This window comes from Taeniopygia guttata, chromosome 31 (genome assembly GCF_048771995.1).
Source record: "Taeniopygia guttata chromosome 31, bTaeGut7.mat, whole genome shotgun sequence".
In the NCBI taxonomy this organism is placed as follows: Eukaryota; Metazoa; Chordata; class Aves; order Passeriformes; family Estrildidae; genus Taeniopygia; species Taeniopygia guttata.
In genome coordinates, this window is record NC_133056.1 from 1116579 (window position 1) to 1131803 (window position 15225).

Consider the following 15225-nt stretch of genomic DNA (forward strand, 5'->3'; position numbering starts at 1 on the left):
GAAATCCTGGCGTGATGCAAATGAGCGCTGATTTGGGGCGGTGCTATGCAAATAAGCGTGAATACATGCAATGATTTGGGCGGAGCTATGCAAATGAGGATCCGGGATGCGGGGCCATGCTAATGAGCAGGGATAGCGAATCCTGTGACGTCACTCCGACAGCGCTCCTTTCCGTGACGTCACCCTCGCCGCCGTGACGTCACCAAAAACCCGCGCAAGCCCCGCCCTTTTCACCCCATGACGTCATCACGCACGGCGCGGCGCCGCGCTCTCCGATTGGCTGCGGCGCTGGCGGCGGCGGCGGGGCCAAGATGGCGGCGGAGCGCGCGGAGGTGGCGGCGGCGGCGGTCGGACCCGGGGAGCCCCTCAGGGACCCCCTCAGGGACCCCCTCAGGGCCCCCGAGCGCTCCCCGTACGCGGGATGGGCCCACCCCGAGCTCCAGGCCACGCTCGCCGGCATCGGAGCCCCCGCGCAGGGTGCGGGGAGGATCCGTGAGGGGAGCGGGAGCCGTGAGGGGAACGGGATCCGTGAGGGGAACGGGAGGGATCCGTGAGGGGAGCGGGACCCGTGAGGGGAGCGGGATCCATGAGGGGAGCGGGAGGAGCCATGAGGGGAGCGGGATCCGTGAGGGGAGCGGGATCTGAGGGGAACGGGAGGAGCCGCGAGGGGAGCGGGACCCATGAGGGGAGAGGGAGGAGCCATGAGGGGAGCGGGATCCGTGAGGGGAGCGGGATCCTTGAAGGGAGCGGGATCCGTGAGGGGAGCGGGATCTGAGGGGAACGGGACCCGTGAGGGGAGCGGGAGGACCCGTGAGGGGAGCGGGATCTGAGGGGAACGGGAGGAGCCGCGAGGGGAGCGGGACCCATGAGGGGAGCGGGAGGAGCCATGAGGGGAGCGGGATCCGTGAGGGGAACGGGAGGAGCCGTGAGGGGAGCGGGATCTGAGGGGAACGGGACCCATGAGGGGAGCGGGATCCGTGAGGGGAGCGGGATCCGTGAGGGGAGCGGGATATGAGGGGAGCGGGATCCGTGAGGGGAGCGGGATATGAGGGGAGCGGGATCCGTGAGGGGAGCGGGAGGAGCCATGAGGGGAGCGGGAGGAGCCGTGAGGGGAGCGGGATCCGTGAGGGGTTGGGCGGGAAACTGAGCGGGGGTCGGAGTCACCTGAGGGAATTTGGGAGAGGTGTGAGGTGTAGGAGGGAAATTTTTGGGGTTTTGGGGTTGCTTGAGGGGAGATCTGAGGGGCAGGAAGGAAATTTTTGGGGTTACTTGAGGGGAGATCTGAGGGGCAGGAGGGAAATTTTTGGGGTTTTGGGGTCACTTGAGGGGAGATCTGAGGGGAAATTGGCGGGTTGGTGTTACCTGAGGGGATTTGGGAGAGGTGTGAGGGGCAGGAGGGAAATTTTTGGGGTTTTGGGGTTGCTTGAGGAGAGATCTGGGGGGAAATTGGCGGGGTTGGTGTTACCTGAGGGGATTTGGGAGAGTTGTGAGGTGTAGGAGGGAAATTTTTGGGGTTTTGGGGTTGCTTGAGGAGAGATCTTGAGGGGAAATTGGCGGGGTTGGTGTTACCTGAAGGGATTTGGGGGAGGTGTGAGGGGAAAGGGACAATTTGGGGGAGGTGTGAGGGGAAAGGGACAATTTGGGGGTTATTTGAGGGGAGATCTGAGGGGCAGGAGGGAAATTTTTGGGGTTTTGGGGTTGCTTGAGGGGAGATCTGAGGGGAAATTGGCGGGTTGGTGTTACCTGAGGGGATTTGGGGGAGGTGTGTGGGAAAAGGACAATTTGGGGGTTACTTGAGGGGTAGGAGGGAAATTTTTGGGGTTTTGGGGTTACTTGAGGAGAGATCTGAGGGGAAATTGGCGCGTTGGTGTTACCTGAGGGGATTTGGGAGAGGTGTGAGGGGTAGGAGGGAAATTTGGGGGTTACTTGAGGGGAGATCTGAGGGGCAGGAGGGAGATTTTTGGGGTCACTTGAGGGGAAGAGGGAAAATTGGGGGTTTCAGGGATCACCTGAGGGAATTTGGGGGAGGTGTGAGGGGCAGGAGGGAAATTTGGGGGTTTTGGGGTTGCTTGAGGAGAGATCTGAGGGGAAATTGGCGGGTTGGTGTTGCCTGAGGGGATTTGGGAGAGGTCTGAGGGGTAGGAGGGAAATTTGGGGGTTACTTGAGGGGAGGTGTGAGGTGTAGGAGGGAAATTTTTGGGGTTTTGGGGTCACTTGAGGAGAGATCTGAGGGGAAATTGGCGGGGTTGGTGTTACCTGAGGGGATTTGGGAGAGGTATGAGGGGTAGGAGGGAAATTTGGGGTCACTTGAGGGGAGATCTGAGGGGCAGGAGGGAAATTTTTGGGCTTTTGGGGTTACTTGAGGGGAGATCTGAGGGGAAATTGGCGGGGTTGGTGTTACCTGAGGGGATTTGGGAGAGGTGTGTGGGAAAAAGGGAAAATTTGGGGGTTACTTGAGGGGTAGGAGGGAAATTTTTGGGTTTTTGGGGTTGCTTGAGGAGAGATCTGAGGGGAAATTGGCGGGTTGGTGTTGCCTGAGGAGATTTGGGAGAGGTGTGTGGAGAAAGGGACAATTTGGGGGAGGTGTGAGGGGAAAGGGACAATTTGGGGGAGGTGTGTGAGGAAAAAGGGAAAATTTGGGGGTTACTTGAGGGGAGATCTGAGGGGCAGGAGGGAAATTTGGGGGTTTTGGGGTTGCTTGAGGAGAGATCTGAGGGGAAATTGGCGGGTTGGTGTTACCTGAGGGGATTTGGGGGAGGTGTGAGGGGAAAGGGAAATTTGGGGGTTACTTGAGGGGAGATCTGAGGGGCAGGAGGGAGATTTTTGGGGTCACTTGAGGGGAAGAGGGAAAATTGGGGGTTTCAGGGGGGGAATTTGGGGGAGGTGTGAGGGGAAGGGGGAAAATTGGGGGTTACTTGAGGGGAGATCTGAGGGGCAGGAGGGAAATTTTTGGGGTTTTGGGGTCGCTTGAGGAGAGATCTGAGGGGAAATTGGCGGGTTGGTGTTACCTGAGGGGATTTGGGGGAGGTGTGAGGGGAAAGGGACAATTTGGGGGTTACTTGAGGGGAGATCTGAGGTGTAGGAGGGAAATTTTTGGGTTTTGGGGTTGCTTGAGGAGAGATCTGAGGGGAAATTGGCGGGTTGGTGTTACCTGAGGGAATTTGGGGGAGGTGTGAGGGGTAGGAGGGAAATTTGGGGGTTACTTGAGGGGAGATCTGAGGGGAAGAAGGGAAATTTGGGGGTTTTGGGGTTGCTTGAGGAGAGATCTGAGGGGCAGGAGGGAAATTTTTGGGGTTTTGGGGTTGCTTGAGGGGAGATCTGAGGGGCAGGAGGGAGATTTTTGGGGTCACTTGAGGGGAAGAGGGAAAATTGGGGGTTTCAGGGATCACCTGAGGGGATTTGGGGGAGGTGTGAGGGGAAAGGGACAATTTGGGGGTTACTTGAAGGGAGATATGAAGGGTAGGAGTGAAATTTGGGGGTTTTGGGGTCACTTGAGGGGAGATCTAAAGGAGAAAAAGGGAAATTTGAGGGTTTCAGGGGTCACCTCAGGGGATTTGGGAGAGGTGTGAGGGGTAGGAGGGAAATTTGGGGGTTACTTGAGGGGAGATCTGAGGGGAAGAAGGGAAATTTGGGGGTTTCAGGGATCACCTGAGGGGATTTGGTAGTGATCCAAAGGGGTAAGTGGGGAAATTTGGGGGGTCTTGGGGGTTTTGGGGTCACTTTAGGGGCGATCTGAAGGGAAGGGGAGGAAATTTGGGGGTTTTGGGGTCACCTGTGGGGATTTGGGGGATTTTTGGGTTTCTTTGGGGGGATCTGAGAGTCCTGAGGGAGGTCAGGAGTCCCTGGGGGAATTTTGGGGGTCCCTGGGGTGGGGAATTCTTGGGGTTCCTGGGGGGACAGAGGAATTTGGGGGGGGTCGGGGGTTGTGGGGCAGAATTTGGGGGTCCCTGACCTCCCCTATTTCCCCCCAGGGACCCGGGAGGAGCTGCTGGAGCGGCTCCAGGCTTACACCCTGCAGGTGAGACCCCCAAAACGGGGGAACCCCAAATTCTCCCCTCTCCTTGCGTCCCTTGGAGGAGGGGGATTCGTTTTTGGGGGGTCTGTTGTGATTTTGGGGGGATTTAATGGAGTTTTGGAGAGATTTATTGTGATTTTGGGAGGATTTAATGGGGTTTTGGAGGGATTTATTGTGATTTTGGGGGGGCTTAATTGGATTTTGGGGGAATTTAATGGGGTTTTCAGGGGGCAAATGGCAGTTTTGGGGGATGTAATGTGATTTTTGGAGTGTTTAATGTGATTTTGAGGGGATTTTTGAGGGATTTAATGTGGCTTGAGAGGGTTTCATGTGATTTTAGGGTTGTTTATTTTGATTCTGGGGTGGTGTAATGTGATTTTTAGGTGTCCTAATGGGATTTCAGGGGCATCTAATCGGATTTTGGGGAGCTTAATAGGATTTTGGGGGAGTTTAATGAGATTTTGAGTGGGTTTACTCTGATTTTGGGGGGTTTAATGTGATTTTGAGTGGGTTTACTCTGATTTTGGGGGGTTTAATGTGATTTTGAGTGGGTTTACTCTGATTTTGGGGGGTTTAATGAGATTTTGAGTGGGTTCACTCTGATTTTGGGGCGTTTAATGAGATTTTGAGTGGGTTTACTCTGATTTTGGGGGGTTTAATGTGATTTTGAGTGGGTTTACTCTGATTTTGGGGGGTTTAATGTGATTTTGAGTGGGTTTACTCTGATTTTGGGGGGTTTAATGAGATTTTGAGTGGGTTTACTCTGATTTTGGGGGGTTTAATGTGATTTTGAGAGGTTTGAATGGGATTTGGGGGGGTTTAATGTGATTTTGAGAGGTTTGAATGGGATTTTGGGGGGGTTTAATGAGATTTTGAGTGGGTTTACTCTGATTTTGGGGCGTTTAATGTGATTTTGAGAGGTTTGAATGGGATTTGGGGGGGGTTTAATGTGATTTTTGGGGCGTTTATTCCATTTTTTGGGGGGTGGGAGAGCTCCTGCTGCCCCTGCCCTCCCAGAGGGGGGGTCCCCATGTCCCCTCAAGTGTGGGGGGCTCACGGGGACCCCCCCAAAATTTGTGCCCCCCCCAGACTGGAATCGTGCTGAGCCGCCCTGCCCTGCGCCCTGAGGAGGGGGACAAGGCCCCGCCCCCCCAGGTGAGATTTTGGGGGATTTTGGGGGGGTTTGGTGGGGGCAGGAACCCCCCCAGGGTCTGGTTTGGGGGGGAGGGGGGGTTGGGGGCACCCCCAGGACCCCCAATTTGGGGGGTGTGGGGGGGGGGCATCCATGGGTTATTTTGGGGGGGTTTAAAATCCATCAGAGCTCCAAATTTTTGGGATGGGGGAAGGTCAGTGACATTCAATTTTGGGGTGGAGGGGTTCAAAATCTTCCCAAATTTGAGGGGGGGGGCAACAATGATGCCCAGTTTTAGGGAGGAGGGGGGTTCAAACCCACCCAGACCCCCCAAATTTGAGGGGGGGGGCGACAATGACGCCCAGTTTTGGGGTGAAGGGGGGGGTTCAAACCAACCCAGACCCCCCAAATTTGAGGGGGGGGCGACAATGACGCCCAGTTTTGGGGTGGGGGGGGGTTCAAACCAACTCAGACCCCCCAAATTTGAGGCGGGGGGCAACAATGACGCCCAGTTTTGGGGTGAAGGGGGGGGTTCAAACCAACCCAGACCCCCCCAAATTTGAGGGGGAGGGGGGCGACAATGATGCCCAGTTTTGGGGTGAAGGGGGGGGTTAAAACCCACCCAGATCCCCCAAATTTGAGGGGGGGGGGCGGCAATGACACCCAATTTTGGGGTGAAGGGGGGGGAGGGGTTCAAACCAACCCAGACCCCCCCAAATTTGAGGGGGGGGGCGGCAATGACGCCCAGTTTTGGGGTGGAGGGAGGGGTTCAAACCCACCCAGACCCCCCAAATTTGAGGGGGGATGAAATTTTGGGGTGGGGGGGGTGATCAGGGGATTCAACCCCTCCCACCACCGAATCCCAGGGGGATGAAATTTTGGGGTGGGGGTGTCCCAGGTGACCCTGACCCCCCCTCCCCCTCCCCAGCTGCCCCCAGCGCTGCCCCTGCAGCACCCCCTGGTGCCGCCCCCTCCCCCCCCGGGGCTGGGGCTCACTTTCGGTTTGGGGGGGCCCGTGGGGGGGGTCCCGGTGCCGCCCCCGCCCCCCCCCGCGGGGCTCTCCGAGGAGGAGCGGCTGACGCTGGCCCAGCAACAGGCGGCCCTGCTGCTGCAGGAGGAGCGGGCACAGGTCTGGGGGGCGTTTTGGGGGGTATTTTGGGGGTTAAAGGGGGTATTTTGGGGGTTAAAGGGTCCCTGCTGCTTCTGGGGGGCGTTTCGGGGGGTGGGGGGCACGGGGTGGGGGGTTTTGGGGGGTATTTTGGGGGTTAAAGGGGCCCTGCTGCTGCAGGAGGAGCAGGGACAGGTCCAGGGAGGGCGTTTTGGGGTGAGGGGCACCCTTGGGTGGGTGGGGAGCACGAGGGGACTCAGGGGTGAGGGGTTTGGGGGGGTTTGGGGGGATTTGGGGATTTAACGGTGCCCAGGGGGGTGTTGGATGGGGTGGGACACCTACAGAGGGGATGAGCTGAGGGGTGGTTTTGGGGTGGGATTTGGTGTTTTTGGGCGGTGTTGAGGGGTGGGTGACCCCTTGGGGGGGCACCCATGGGTGCTGGGGGGGGTTCTGACCGTGCTCCCCCAGCAGGGCCAGCACCCATTTGGGGACAAGGCCAAGGAGCAGGAGCTGCTGGAGCAGCAGAAACGGGTGAGGTGGGGGGGCACCCCTGGCTTTTGGGGGGCACCCCTGGCTTTTGGGGGGCACCTCGGGGTGGGGGGGGTGAGCCCAGGCCCCCCTGACCCCCCGTGCCCCCCCTGTGCCCCCCAGGCCGCGGTGCTGCTGGAGCAGGAGCGGCAGCAGGAGATGGCCAAGCTGACCCCCCCCGCCCCCCGCGCGCCCCCCGAGGGGGCACCCATGGCTGCCCGGACCCCCCTGGCCCCCCGAGGTGAGGGGGACACCTTTGGGTGGGGTTGGGGGTGGGGGGGGACACCTTTGTCCCCTGTCCCCACCCCCTCCCGGGCTGATGTCACCTTTGTGTCCCCCCCCCACCCCCATTTCAGGCAGCCCCATGGGAGCCCCCCTGGCCATGGGAGCCCCCCGGCCCCGCGGGCCCCCCCCGCCCCCCGGCGACGACGGCAGAGAGGTGGGGCTGGGGGCTTGGGGGGCTCTGTGGGGGCTCTGTGGGGCTGGGGGCTCGGGGGGTCTGTGGGGGGCTCTGTGGGACTGGGTGGGGTCTGTTGGGGAAGTTCTTTGTGGGGCTGGGGGCTTGGGGGGGTCTGTGGGGCTGGGGGCTCGGGGGGGGTCTGTGGGGGGCTCTGTGGGGCTGGGGGGGTTTGTTTGGGGGGGGTTCTCCGTGGGGCTGGGGATGTTCTCTGGGGGTCAGTGGGCTGGGGGCTCTATGAGGGGCTCTGTGGGGCTGGGGGCTTGGGGCTCTGTGGGGCTGGGGGGGGTCTGTGGGGGGCTCTGTGGGGCTGGGGGCTTGGGGGGCTCTGGGGGCTTGGGGGGTCTGTGGGGCTGGGGGCTTGGGGGGTTCTGTGGGGGGCTCTGGGGGACGGGGTGGGGTCTGTTGGGGAAGTTCTTTGTGGGGCTGGGGGCTCTGTGGGGCTGGGGGGTTTGTTTGGGGGGTTTCTCCATGGGATTGGGGATGTTCTCTGGGGGTCTGTGGGCTGGGGGCTCTATGAGGGGCTCTGTGGGGCTGGGGGCTTGGGGGGGTCGGTGGGGGCTTGGGGGGGTCTGTGGGGCTGGGGGGCTTGGGGGGGTCTGTGGGGCTGGGGGCTTGGGGGGGTCTGTGGGGCTGGGGGCTTGGGGGGGCTGTGGGCTTGGGGGGGTCTGTGGGGCTGGGGGCTTGGGGGGGTCTGTGGGGCTGGGGGCTTGGGGGGTCTGTGGGGCTGGGGGCTTGGGGGCTCTGTGGGGCTGGGGGCTGGGGGGGGTCTGTGGGGCTGGGGGCTTGGGGGGCTCTGTGGGGCTGGGGGCTTGGGGGCTCTGTGGGGCTGGGGGCTTGGGGGGCTCTGTGGGGGGCTCTGTGGGGCTGGGGGGGCTCTGTGGGGCTGGGGGCTTGGGGGGTCTGTGGGGGGCTCTGTGGGGCTGGGGGCTTGGGGGGCTCTGTGGGGCTGGGGGCTTGGGGGGTCTGTGGGGCTGGGGGCTTGGGGCTTGGGGGGTCTGTGGGGGGCTCTGTGGGGCTGGGGGCTTTGTTTGGGGTCTCTGAGTCTGGGGTCCCTTTATTGTGGGGAGGGGTCTCTGTGGGGCTGGGGTCTCTTTGGGGTCTGCTTAATTTCCTGATTTTGAGGGGATCCCGGGGGTCTTCCTCATTTTGGGGGGGATCCCGGGGGTCTCCCTGATTTGGGGGGGGTCTCCCTGATTTGGGGGTGGTCCCGGGGGTCTCCCTGATTTGGGGGGGGTCTCCCTGATTTGGGGGTGGTCTCGGGTGGTCTCCCTGATTTGGGGGGGGTCCCGGGGGTGTCCCTGATTTGGGGGTGGTCCTGGGGGTCTCCCTGATTTGGGGGTGGTCCCGGGGGTCTCCCTGATTTGGGGGTGGTCCCGGAGGTCTTCCTCATTTTGGGCGTGGCCCTGGGTGGTCTCCCTGATTTGGGGGTGGTCCCCGGGGTCTCCCTGATTTGGGGGGGGTCTCCCTGATTTGGGGGGGGTCCCGGGGGTCTCCCTGATTTGGGGGGGGTCCCGCTGATTTGGGGGGGGTCCCGGGGGTCCCGCTGACCCCCCTGTGCCCCCCAGGCCGAGGAGTCCGGGGTGGGCCCCAAGATCCCGCAGGCGCTGGAGAAGATCCTGCAGCTGAAGGAGAGCCGGCAGGAGGAGCTGGTGACGGTGCCGGGGGTCTCGGGTGAGCCCTGCCACCCCCGGGGACACCACGGTGTCACCACGGTGTCACCACAGTGTCCCCTGACACCCCTCAGTGTCCCCTGCCACCCCCAGGGCCACCTCAGTGTCACCACGGTGCCACCACGGTGTCCCCTGCCACCCCTCAGTGTCCCCTGCCACCCCCAGTGCCACACACACTGTCCCCTGCCACCCCCAGTGCCACCCCCAGTGCCACACACACTGTCCCCTGCCACCCCCAGTGCCACCCTCAGGGCCACCCCCAGTGTCCCCTGCCACCCCCAGGGCCACCACGGTGTCACCTGACACCCCTCAGTGTCCCCTGCCACCCCCAGGGCCACCACGGTGTCACCTGACACCCCTCAGTGTCCCCTGCCATCCCCAGTGCCACCACGGTGTCACCACGGTGTCCCCTGACACCCCCAGGGCCACCCCCAGGGCCACCCCGGTGTCCCCTGCCACCTCCAGGGACACCCCAGTGTCCCCTGCCATCCCCAGTGCCACACACACTGTCCCCTGCCACCCCCCAGTGTCCCCTGCCACCCCCAGGGACACCCCCAATGTCCTCTGCCACCCTCCAGTGTCCCCTGCCACCCCCAGGGACACCTCCAGTGCCACCCCTCAGTGTCCCCTGCCACCCCCAGGGACACCCCCAGTGTCACCACGGTGTCGCCTGCCACCCCCAGGGACACCCCCAATGTCCTCTGCCACCCCCAGTGCCACCCCTCAGTGTCCCCTGCCACCCCCAGTGTCACCCCCAGGGCCACCACGGTGTCCCCTGCCCCCCCTCAGTGTCCCCTGCCACCCCCAGGGACACCCCCAGGGACACCCCCAGTGTCCCCTGCCACCCCCAGTGTCACCACGCTGTCCCCTGCCACCCCCAGTGCCACCCCCAGGGCCACTCAGTGTCCCCTGCCACCCCCAGGGCCACCCCCAGTGTCCCCTGCCACCTCCAGGGCCACCCCCAGTGTCCCCTGCCACCCCCAGTGTCACCACGGTGTCCCCTGCCACCCCCAGGGACACCCTCAGGGCCACTCGGTGTCCCCTGCCACCCCCAGGGACACCCCCAGTGTCCCCTGCCACCCCCAGGGACACCCCCAGTGTCCCCTGCCACCCCCAGGGACACCCCCAGTGTCCCCTGCCACCCCCAGGGATACCCCCAGGGCCACCACGGTGTCCCCTGCCACCCCCAGGGCCACCCCCAGTGTCCCCTGCCACCCCCAGTGCCACCCCCAATGTCCCCTGCCACCCCCAGTGCCACCACACTGTCCCCTGCCCCCGCTCAGTGTCCCCCTGTCCCCTCTAGGTGTTCCCCACCACAGAAACGCCTTTAAAGCATCAAAATCAACCCAAAAAACGGGAATTTTCCTCCCCAGAAATGGAAAATTCCACTACAAAATGACATTTGTCACCTGTGGGTGCTGCCAGGTGACCCCCAGGGACACCCCAAGGTGGTGTCACCCCCCCAAATGTCACCCAGTGCCCACCAGGTGCCACCCACCCTCCCAAAATCTTCTCAAAATTCCTCTAAAAATTGGGATTTGTGCTCTGGGCGGTGACACCAAAGGTGGGGGTGGCACCCAAATGTAGGGTGGTGGCACCCAGAGGTGGGGGGTGGCACCCAGAGGTGGGGGGTGGCACCCAGAGGTGGGGGGTGGCACCCAGAGGTGGGGGACAGCCCTGACCCCCCGTGTCCCCCCAGCCGAGGACGAGATGGAGACGGAGCTGCGAGCGTCGGCGTCGGCCTCCGAGGCCGAGGAGGACACGGGGACATCCAAAAAGGAGGTGACAGAGGGGACACTGGGGGGGACAGGCCACCCCCCCACCCAAACTGGCACCCCTGGGCGAGGGGGGGGTCCTCAGGGTGCCCCAAATTTCGCCATGGTGGGGGCAGGGGGGGTGGTTTGGATGGCTCTGGGGTCACCGGGGTGTCACTGTTGTCCCCTCTCGGGGCCTGTGGCGGGGTTTGGGTCACTTTGGGGTCACCCCAGTGTCCCTTTTTTGTCCCTTTTTTGTCCCTTTTTTGTCCCTTTACTGGGGGGGATCTGTCCCCTCTTGGTGCCACCCCAGTGTCCCTTTTTTGTCCCTTTTTTGTCCCTTTTTTGTCCCTTTACTGGGGGGGATCTGTCCCCTCTTGGTGCCACCCCAGTGTCCCTTTTTTGTCCCTTTTTTGTCCCTTTTTTGTCCCTTACTGGGGGGGATCTGTTTCTCTTTGGTGCCACCCCAATGTCCCTTTTTTGTCCCTTTACTGGGGGGATCTGTCCACTCTTGGTGCCACCCCAGTGTCCCTTTTTTGTCCCTTTTTTGTCCCTTTACTGGGGGGGATCTGTCCCCTCTTGGTGCCACCCCAGTGTCCCTTTTTTGTCCCTTTTTTGTCCCTTTACTGGGGGGGATCTGTCCCCTCTTGGTGCCACCCCAGTGTCCCTTTTTTGTCCCTTTTTGTCCCTTTACTGGGGGGGATCTGTCCCCTCTTGGTGCCACCCCAGTGTCCCTTTTTGTCCCTTTACTGGGGGGGATCTGTCCCCTCTTGGTGCCACCCCAGTGTCCCTTTTTGTCCCTTTACTGGGGGGGATCTGTTTCTCTTTGGTGCCACCCCAGTGTCCCTTTTTTGTCCCTTTACTGGGGGGATCTGTTTCTCTTTGGTGCCACCCAAATGTCCCTTTTTTGTCCCCCCAAGTGCAGGGGGTGTGTCCCACTCTGGGGTCACCTGTGTCCCCCTTGTGTCACCTCTGTCCCCTCTCCTGCCATCCCATGGGGGGTCCCCCCAATTAGAGGGGCGTGTGCCACCTCGCTGTCCCCTCACTGTCCCCTCACTGTCCCCTCCTGTCCCCTCCTGTCCCCTCACTGTCCCCTCCTGTCCCCTCCTGTCCCCTCACTGTCCCCTCCTGTCCCCTCACTGTCCCCTCCTGTCCCCTCACTGTCCCCTCCTGTCCCCTCACTGTCCCCTCCTGTCCCCTCCTGTCCCCTCACTGTCCCCTCCTGTCCCCTCACTGTCCCCTCCTGTCCCCTCCTGTCCCCTCACTGTCCCCTCCTGTCCCCTCACTGTCCCCTCCTGTCCCCTCCTGTCCCCTCACTGTCCCCTCACTGTCCCCTCACTGTCCCCTCCTGTCCCCTCCTGTCCCCTCCCAGCGGAACCGGAAGCGCCGCAACCGCAAGAAGAAGAAGCGGGGGAGGGGCGGGGCCCGGGAGGGACCCCCAACCCCGACCCCCACCCGGGGGGACCCCGAAACCCCCTCCGGGGACCCCCCCGAGGTGGAGATCGAGTACGTGAGCGAGGAGCCCGAGATCTACGACCCCAACTTCGTCTTCTTCAAGAGGATCTTCGAGGCCTTCAAGGTGACGCTTCGGGGGGCTGGTGGCACCTTTGGGTGTCAGGGGTCACCTCTGGGTGGTGGGGGTCAGTGCTGGGTGCCAAGGGTCACTCCTGGATGCCAAGGGTCACTGCTGGGTCACCCCTGGGTGGTGAGGGTCACTGCTGGGTGCCAAGGGTCACTGCTGGGCGACCCCTGGGTGGTGAGGGTCACTGCTGGGTGCCAAGGGTCACTCCTGGGTGACCCCTGGGTGCCAGGGGTCACTCCTGGGTCACTGCTGGGTGCCAAGGGTCACTCCTGGGTGACCCCTGGGTGCCAGGGTCACTCCTGGGTCACCCCTGGGTGGTGAGGGTCACTGCTGGGTGCCAAGGGTCACTGCTGGGTGACCCCTGGGTGCCAAGGGTCAGTGCTGGGTGACTCCTGGATGCTGAGGGGTCACTCCTGGGTCACTGTGGGGTGCCAAGGGTCACCCCTGGATGCTGAGGGTCACTCCAGTGTCACCCCTGGGTGCTGCTGAGCCACGTCTCCTGATCCCTGTCCCTGTCCCCTGACCCCTGACCCCTGTCCCTGTCCCCTGTCCCCGTCCCCACAGCTGACGGACGAGGTGAAGAAGGACAAGGAGAAGGAGCCGGAGCGGGCGGAGCGAGCCGAGAGCGCCGGGGTGGCCCGGAAAAAGGGACCCGAGGATGGCACCAGGGGCAGCGAGGGGGACAGCTCCGAGGACGAGCAGGTGGCACTGGGGACATGGAGGCCATGGGGACACTGGGGGACAGCTCCGAGGACGAGCAGGTGGCACTGGGGACAGGGGGACACTGGGGACACTGGGGGACAGCTCCGAGGATGAGCAGGTGGCACTGGGGACATGGGGACACTGGGGACATGGAGGACATGGGGACATTGGGGGACAGCTCCGAGGACGAGCAGGTGGCACTGGGGACACTGGGGGACATGGGGACACTGGGGGACAGCTCCGAGGACGAGCAGGTGGCACTGGGGACACGGGGACACTGGGGGACAGCTCCGAGGACGAGCAGGTGGCACTGGGGACACGGGGACACTGGGGGACAGCTCCGAGGACGAGCAGGTGGCACTGGGGACACGGAGGGCATGGGGACACTGGGGACACTGGGGACACTGGGGACACTGGGGGACAGCTCCGAGGACGAGCAGGTGGCACTGGGGATATGGGGACATTGGGGGACAGCTCCGAGGACGAGCAGGTGGCACTGGGGACACGGGGACACTGGGGACATGGAGGGCATGGGGACACTGGGGGACAGCTCCGAGGACGAGCAGGTGGCACTGGGGACATGGAGGGCATGGGGACACTGGGGGACAGCTCCGAGGACGAGCAGGTGGCACTGGGGACACTGGGGACATGGAGGGCATGGGGACACTGGGGGACAGCTCCGAGGACGAGCAGGTGGCACTGGGGACATTGGGGACATGGAGGGCATGGGGACACTGGGGACAGCTCCGAGGACGAGCAGGTGGCACTGGGGACATGGGGACACTGGGGACACGGGGACACTGGGGGACAGCCCTGAGGACGAGCAGGTGGCACTGGGGACATGGGGACATGGAGGGCATGGGGACATTGGGACACTGGGGGACAGCTCCGAGGACGAGCAGGTGGCACTGGGGACATGGGGACATGGAGGGCATGGGGACACTGGGGACACGGGGACATGGGGACATTGGGGGACAGCTCCGAGGACGAGCAGGTGGCACTGGGGACATGGGGACACTGGGGGACAGCTCCGAGGATGAGCAGGTGGCACTGGGGACACGGGGACACTGGGGACACTGGGGACATTTGGGGACAGCTCCAAGGACGAGCAGGTGGCACTGGGGACACGGGGACACTGGGGACATGGAGGGCATGGGGACATTGGGGGACAGCTCCGAGGACGAGCAGGTGGCACTGGGGACACGGGGACACTGGGGACATGGAGGCCATGGGGACACTGGGGGACAGCTCCGAGGACGAGCAGGTGGCACTGGGGACACTGGGGACACTGGGGACATTGGGGACACTGGGGACACTGGGGGACAGCTCCGAGGACGAGTAGGTGGCACTGGGGACATGGGGACACTGGGGACATGGGGACACTGGGGACACTGGGGGACAGCTCCGAGACCAGCAGGTGGCACTGGGGACACTGGGGACATGGAGGGCATGGGGACACTGGGGACACTGGGGACATGGGGACATGGGGACACTGGGGACACTGGGGGACAGCTCCGAGGACCACCAGGTGGCACTGGGGACACTGGGGGGGCACAGGGGCAGTGATGGGGTGAGCAGGTGGCACTGGGGACATCAGGGACATTGAGGGTGACAGGGGCTGGCACCTGGAGGTGGTACCGAGTTGGGGACAACACGGGGGTGTTTGGGGACACTGGGGGTGGTGGCAGCAGGGACTGGGAAGGAGCTGAGGTGGCCCTGGGAGGGACAGAGGGGACAGGGATGGCTCAGGGGTGGGGACAGCGGGTGGTGCCACCCGGGGCGTCCCTCCCGGTGTCACTTACGCTGTCCCCGCTGTCCCCAGGAGAAGAAGCAGGAGGTCCCCAAGCTGTCCAAGAAGAAGCTGCGGCGCATGAACAGGTTCACGGTGGCCGAGCTGAAGCAGGTGACACCTGGGGACACGGCCCTGTCCCCTCCCCCGTGGGTGTGGGACCTCAATCTTCTCCTTGTCACCTCACCAGTGCCACCCTGGTGTCCCATGTCCCCAGCTGGGGTCACTTTGATGTCCTCAGCACCATTCTGGGCCTCTCATTCCCTCATTTCCTTTTGTCCCCTGATGTCCCTTTGCTGTCCCCGCTGTCCCCACAGCTGGTGGCACACCCTGGCATGGCAGAGATGGACAATGTGACCACCCAGAGGTCACTTGGGGTCACACAGTGCCACCCTGGGGCTCTCCCTGCTCACTTCTCTGCTGTCCCTTGCTGTCCCCGCTGTCCCCAGTGTCCCCACATCTGGTGTCCCACCCTGACATGGTGG

At 63.1% G+C, this 15225-nt stretch overlaps 1 protein-coding gene across 3 annotated transcripts in view; it reads left to right on the plus strand.

The window, feature by feature from the left end:
- Positions 1 to 278: 278 nt before the first annotated feature.
- Positions 279 to 15225, plus strand: part of SF3B2 (splicing factor 3b subunit 2) — a 38849-nt gene continuing 23902 nt past the window's right edge. The window contains exons 1-12 of one of the 3 annotated variants that reach the window (XM_072920148.1): positions 279 to 477; positions 3972 to 4018; positions 5105 to 5170; positions 6076 to 6276; positions 6724 to 6786; positions 6907 to 7024; positions 7140 to 7222; positions 8809 to 8914; positions 10613 to 10695; positions 12040 to 12246; positions 12814 to 12951; positions 14774 to 14854. In XM_072920148.1, coding sequence (XP_072776249.1) covers positions 312 to 477; positions 3972 to 4018; positions 5105 to 5170; positions 6076 to 6276; positions 6724 to 6786; positions 6907 to 7024; positions 7140 to 7222; positions 8809 to 8914; positions 10613 to 10695; positions 12040 to 12246; positions 12814 to 12951; positions 14774 to 14854 — 1359 coding nt within the window. In that variant the 5' untranslated portion in view covers positions 279 to 311. The remainder of the gene's footprint in view (positions 478 to 3971; positions 4019 to 5104; positions 5171 to 6075; positions 6277 to 6723; positions 6787 to 6906; positions 7025 to 7139; positions 7223 to 8808; positions 8915 to 10612; positions 10696 to 12039; positions 12247 to 12813; positions 12952 to 14773; positions 14855 to 15225) is intronic. The other 2 variants (XM_072920146.1, XM_072920147.1) reach the window with 2 other exon arrangements.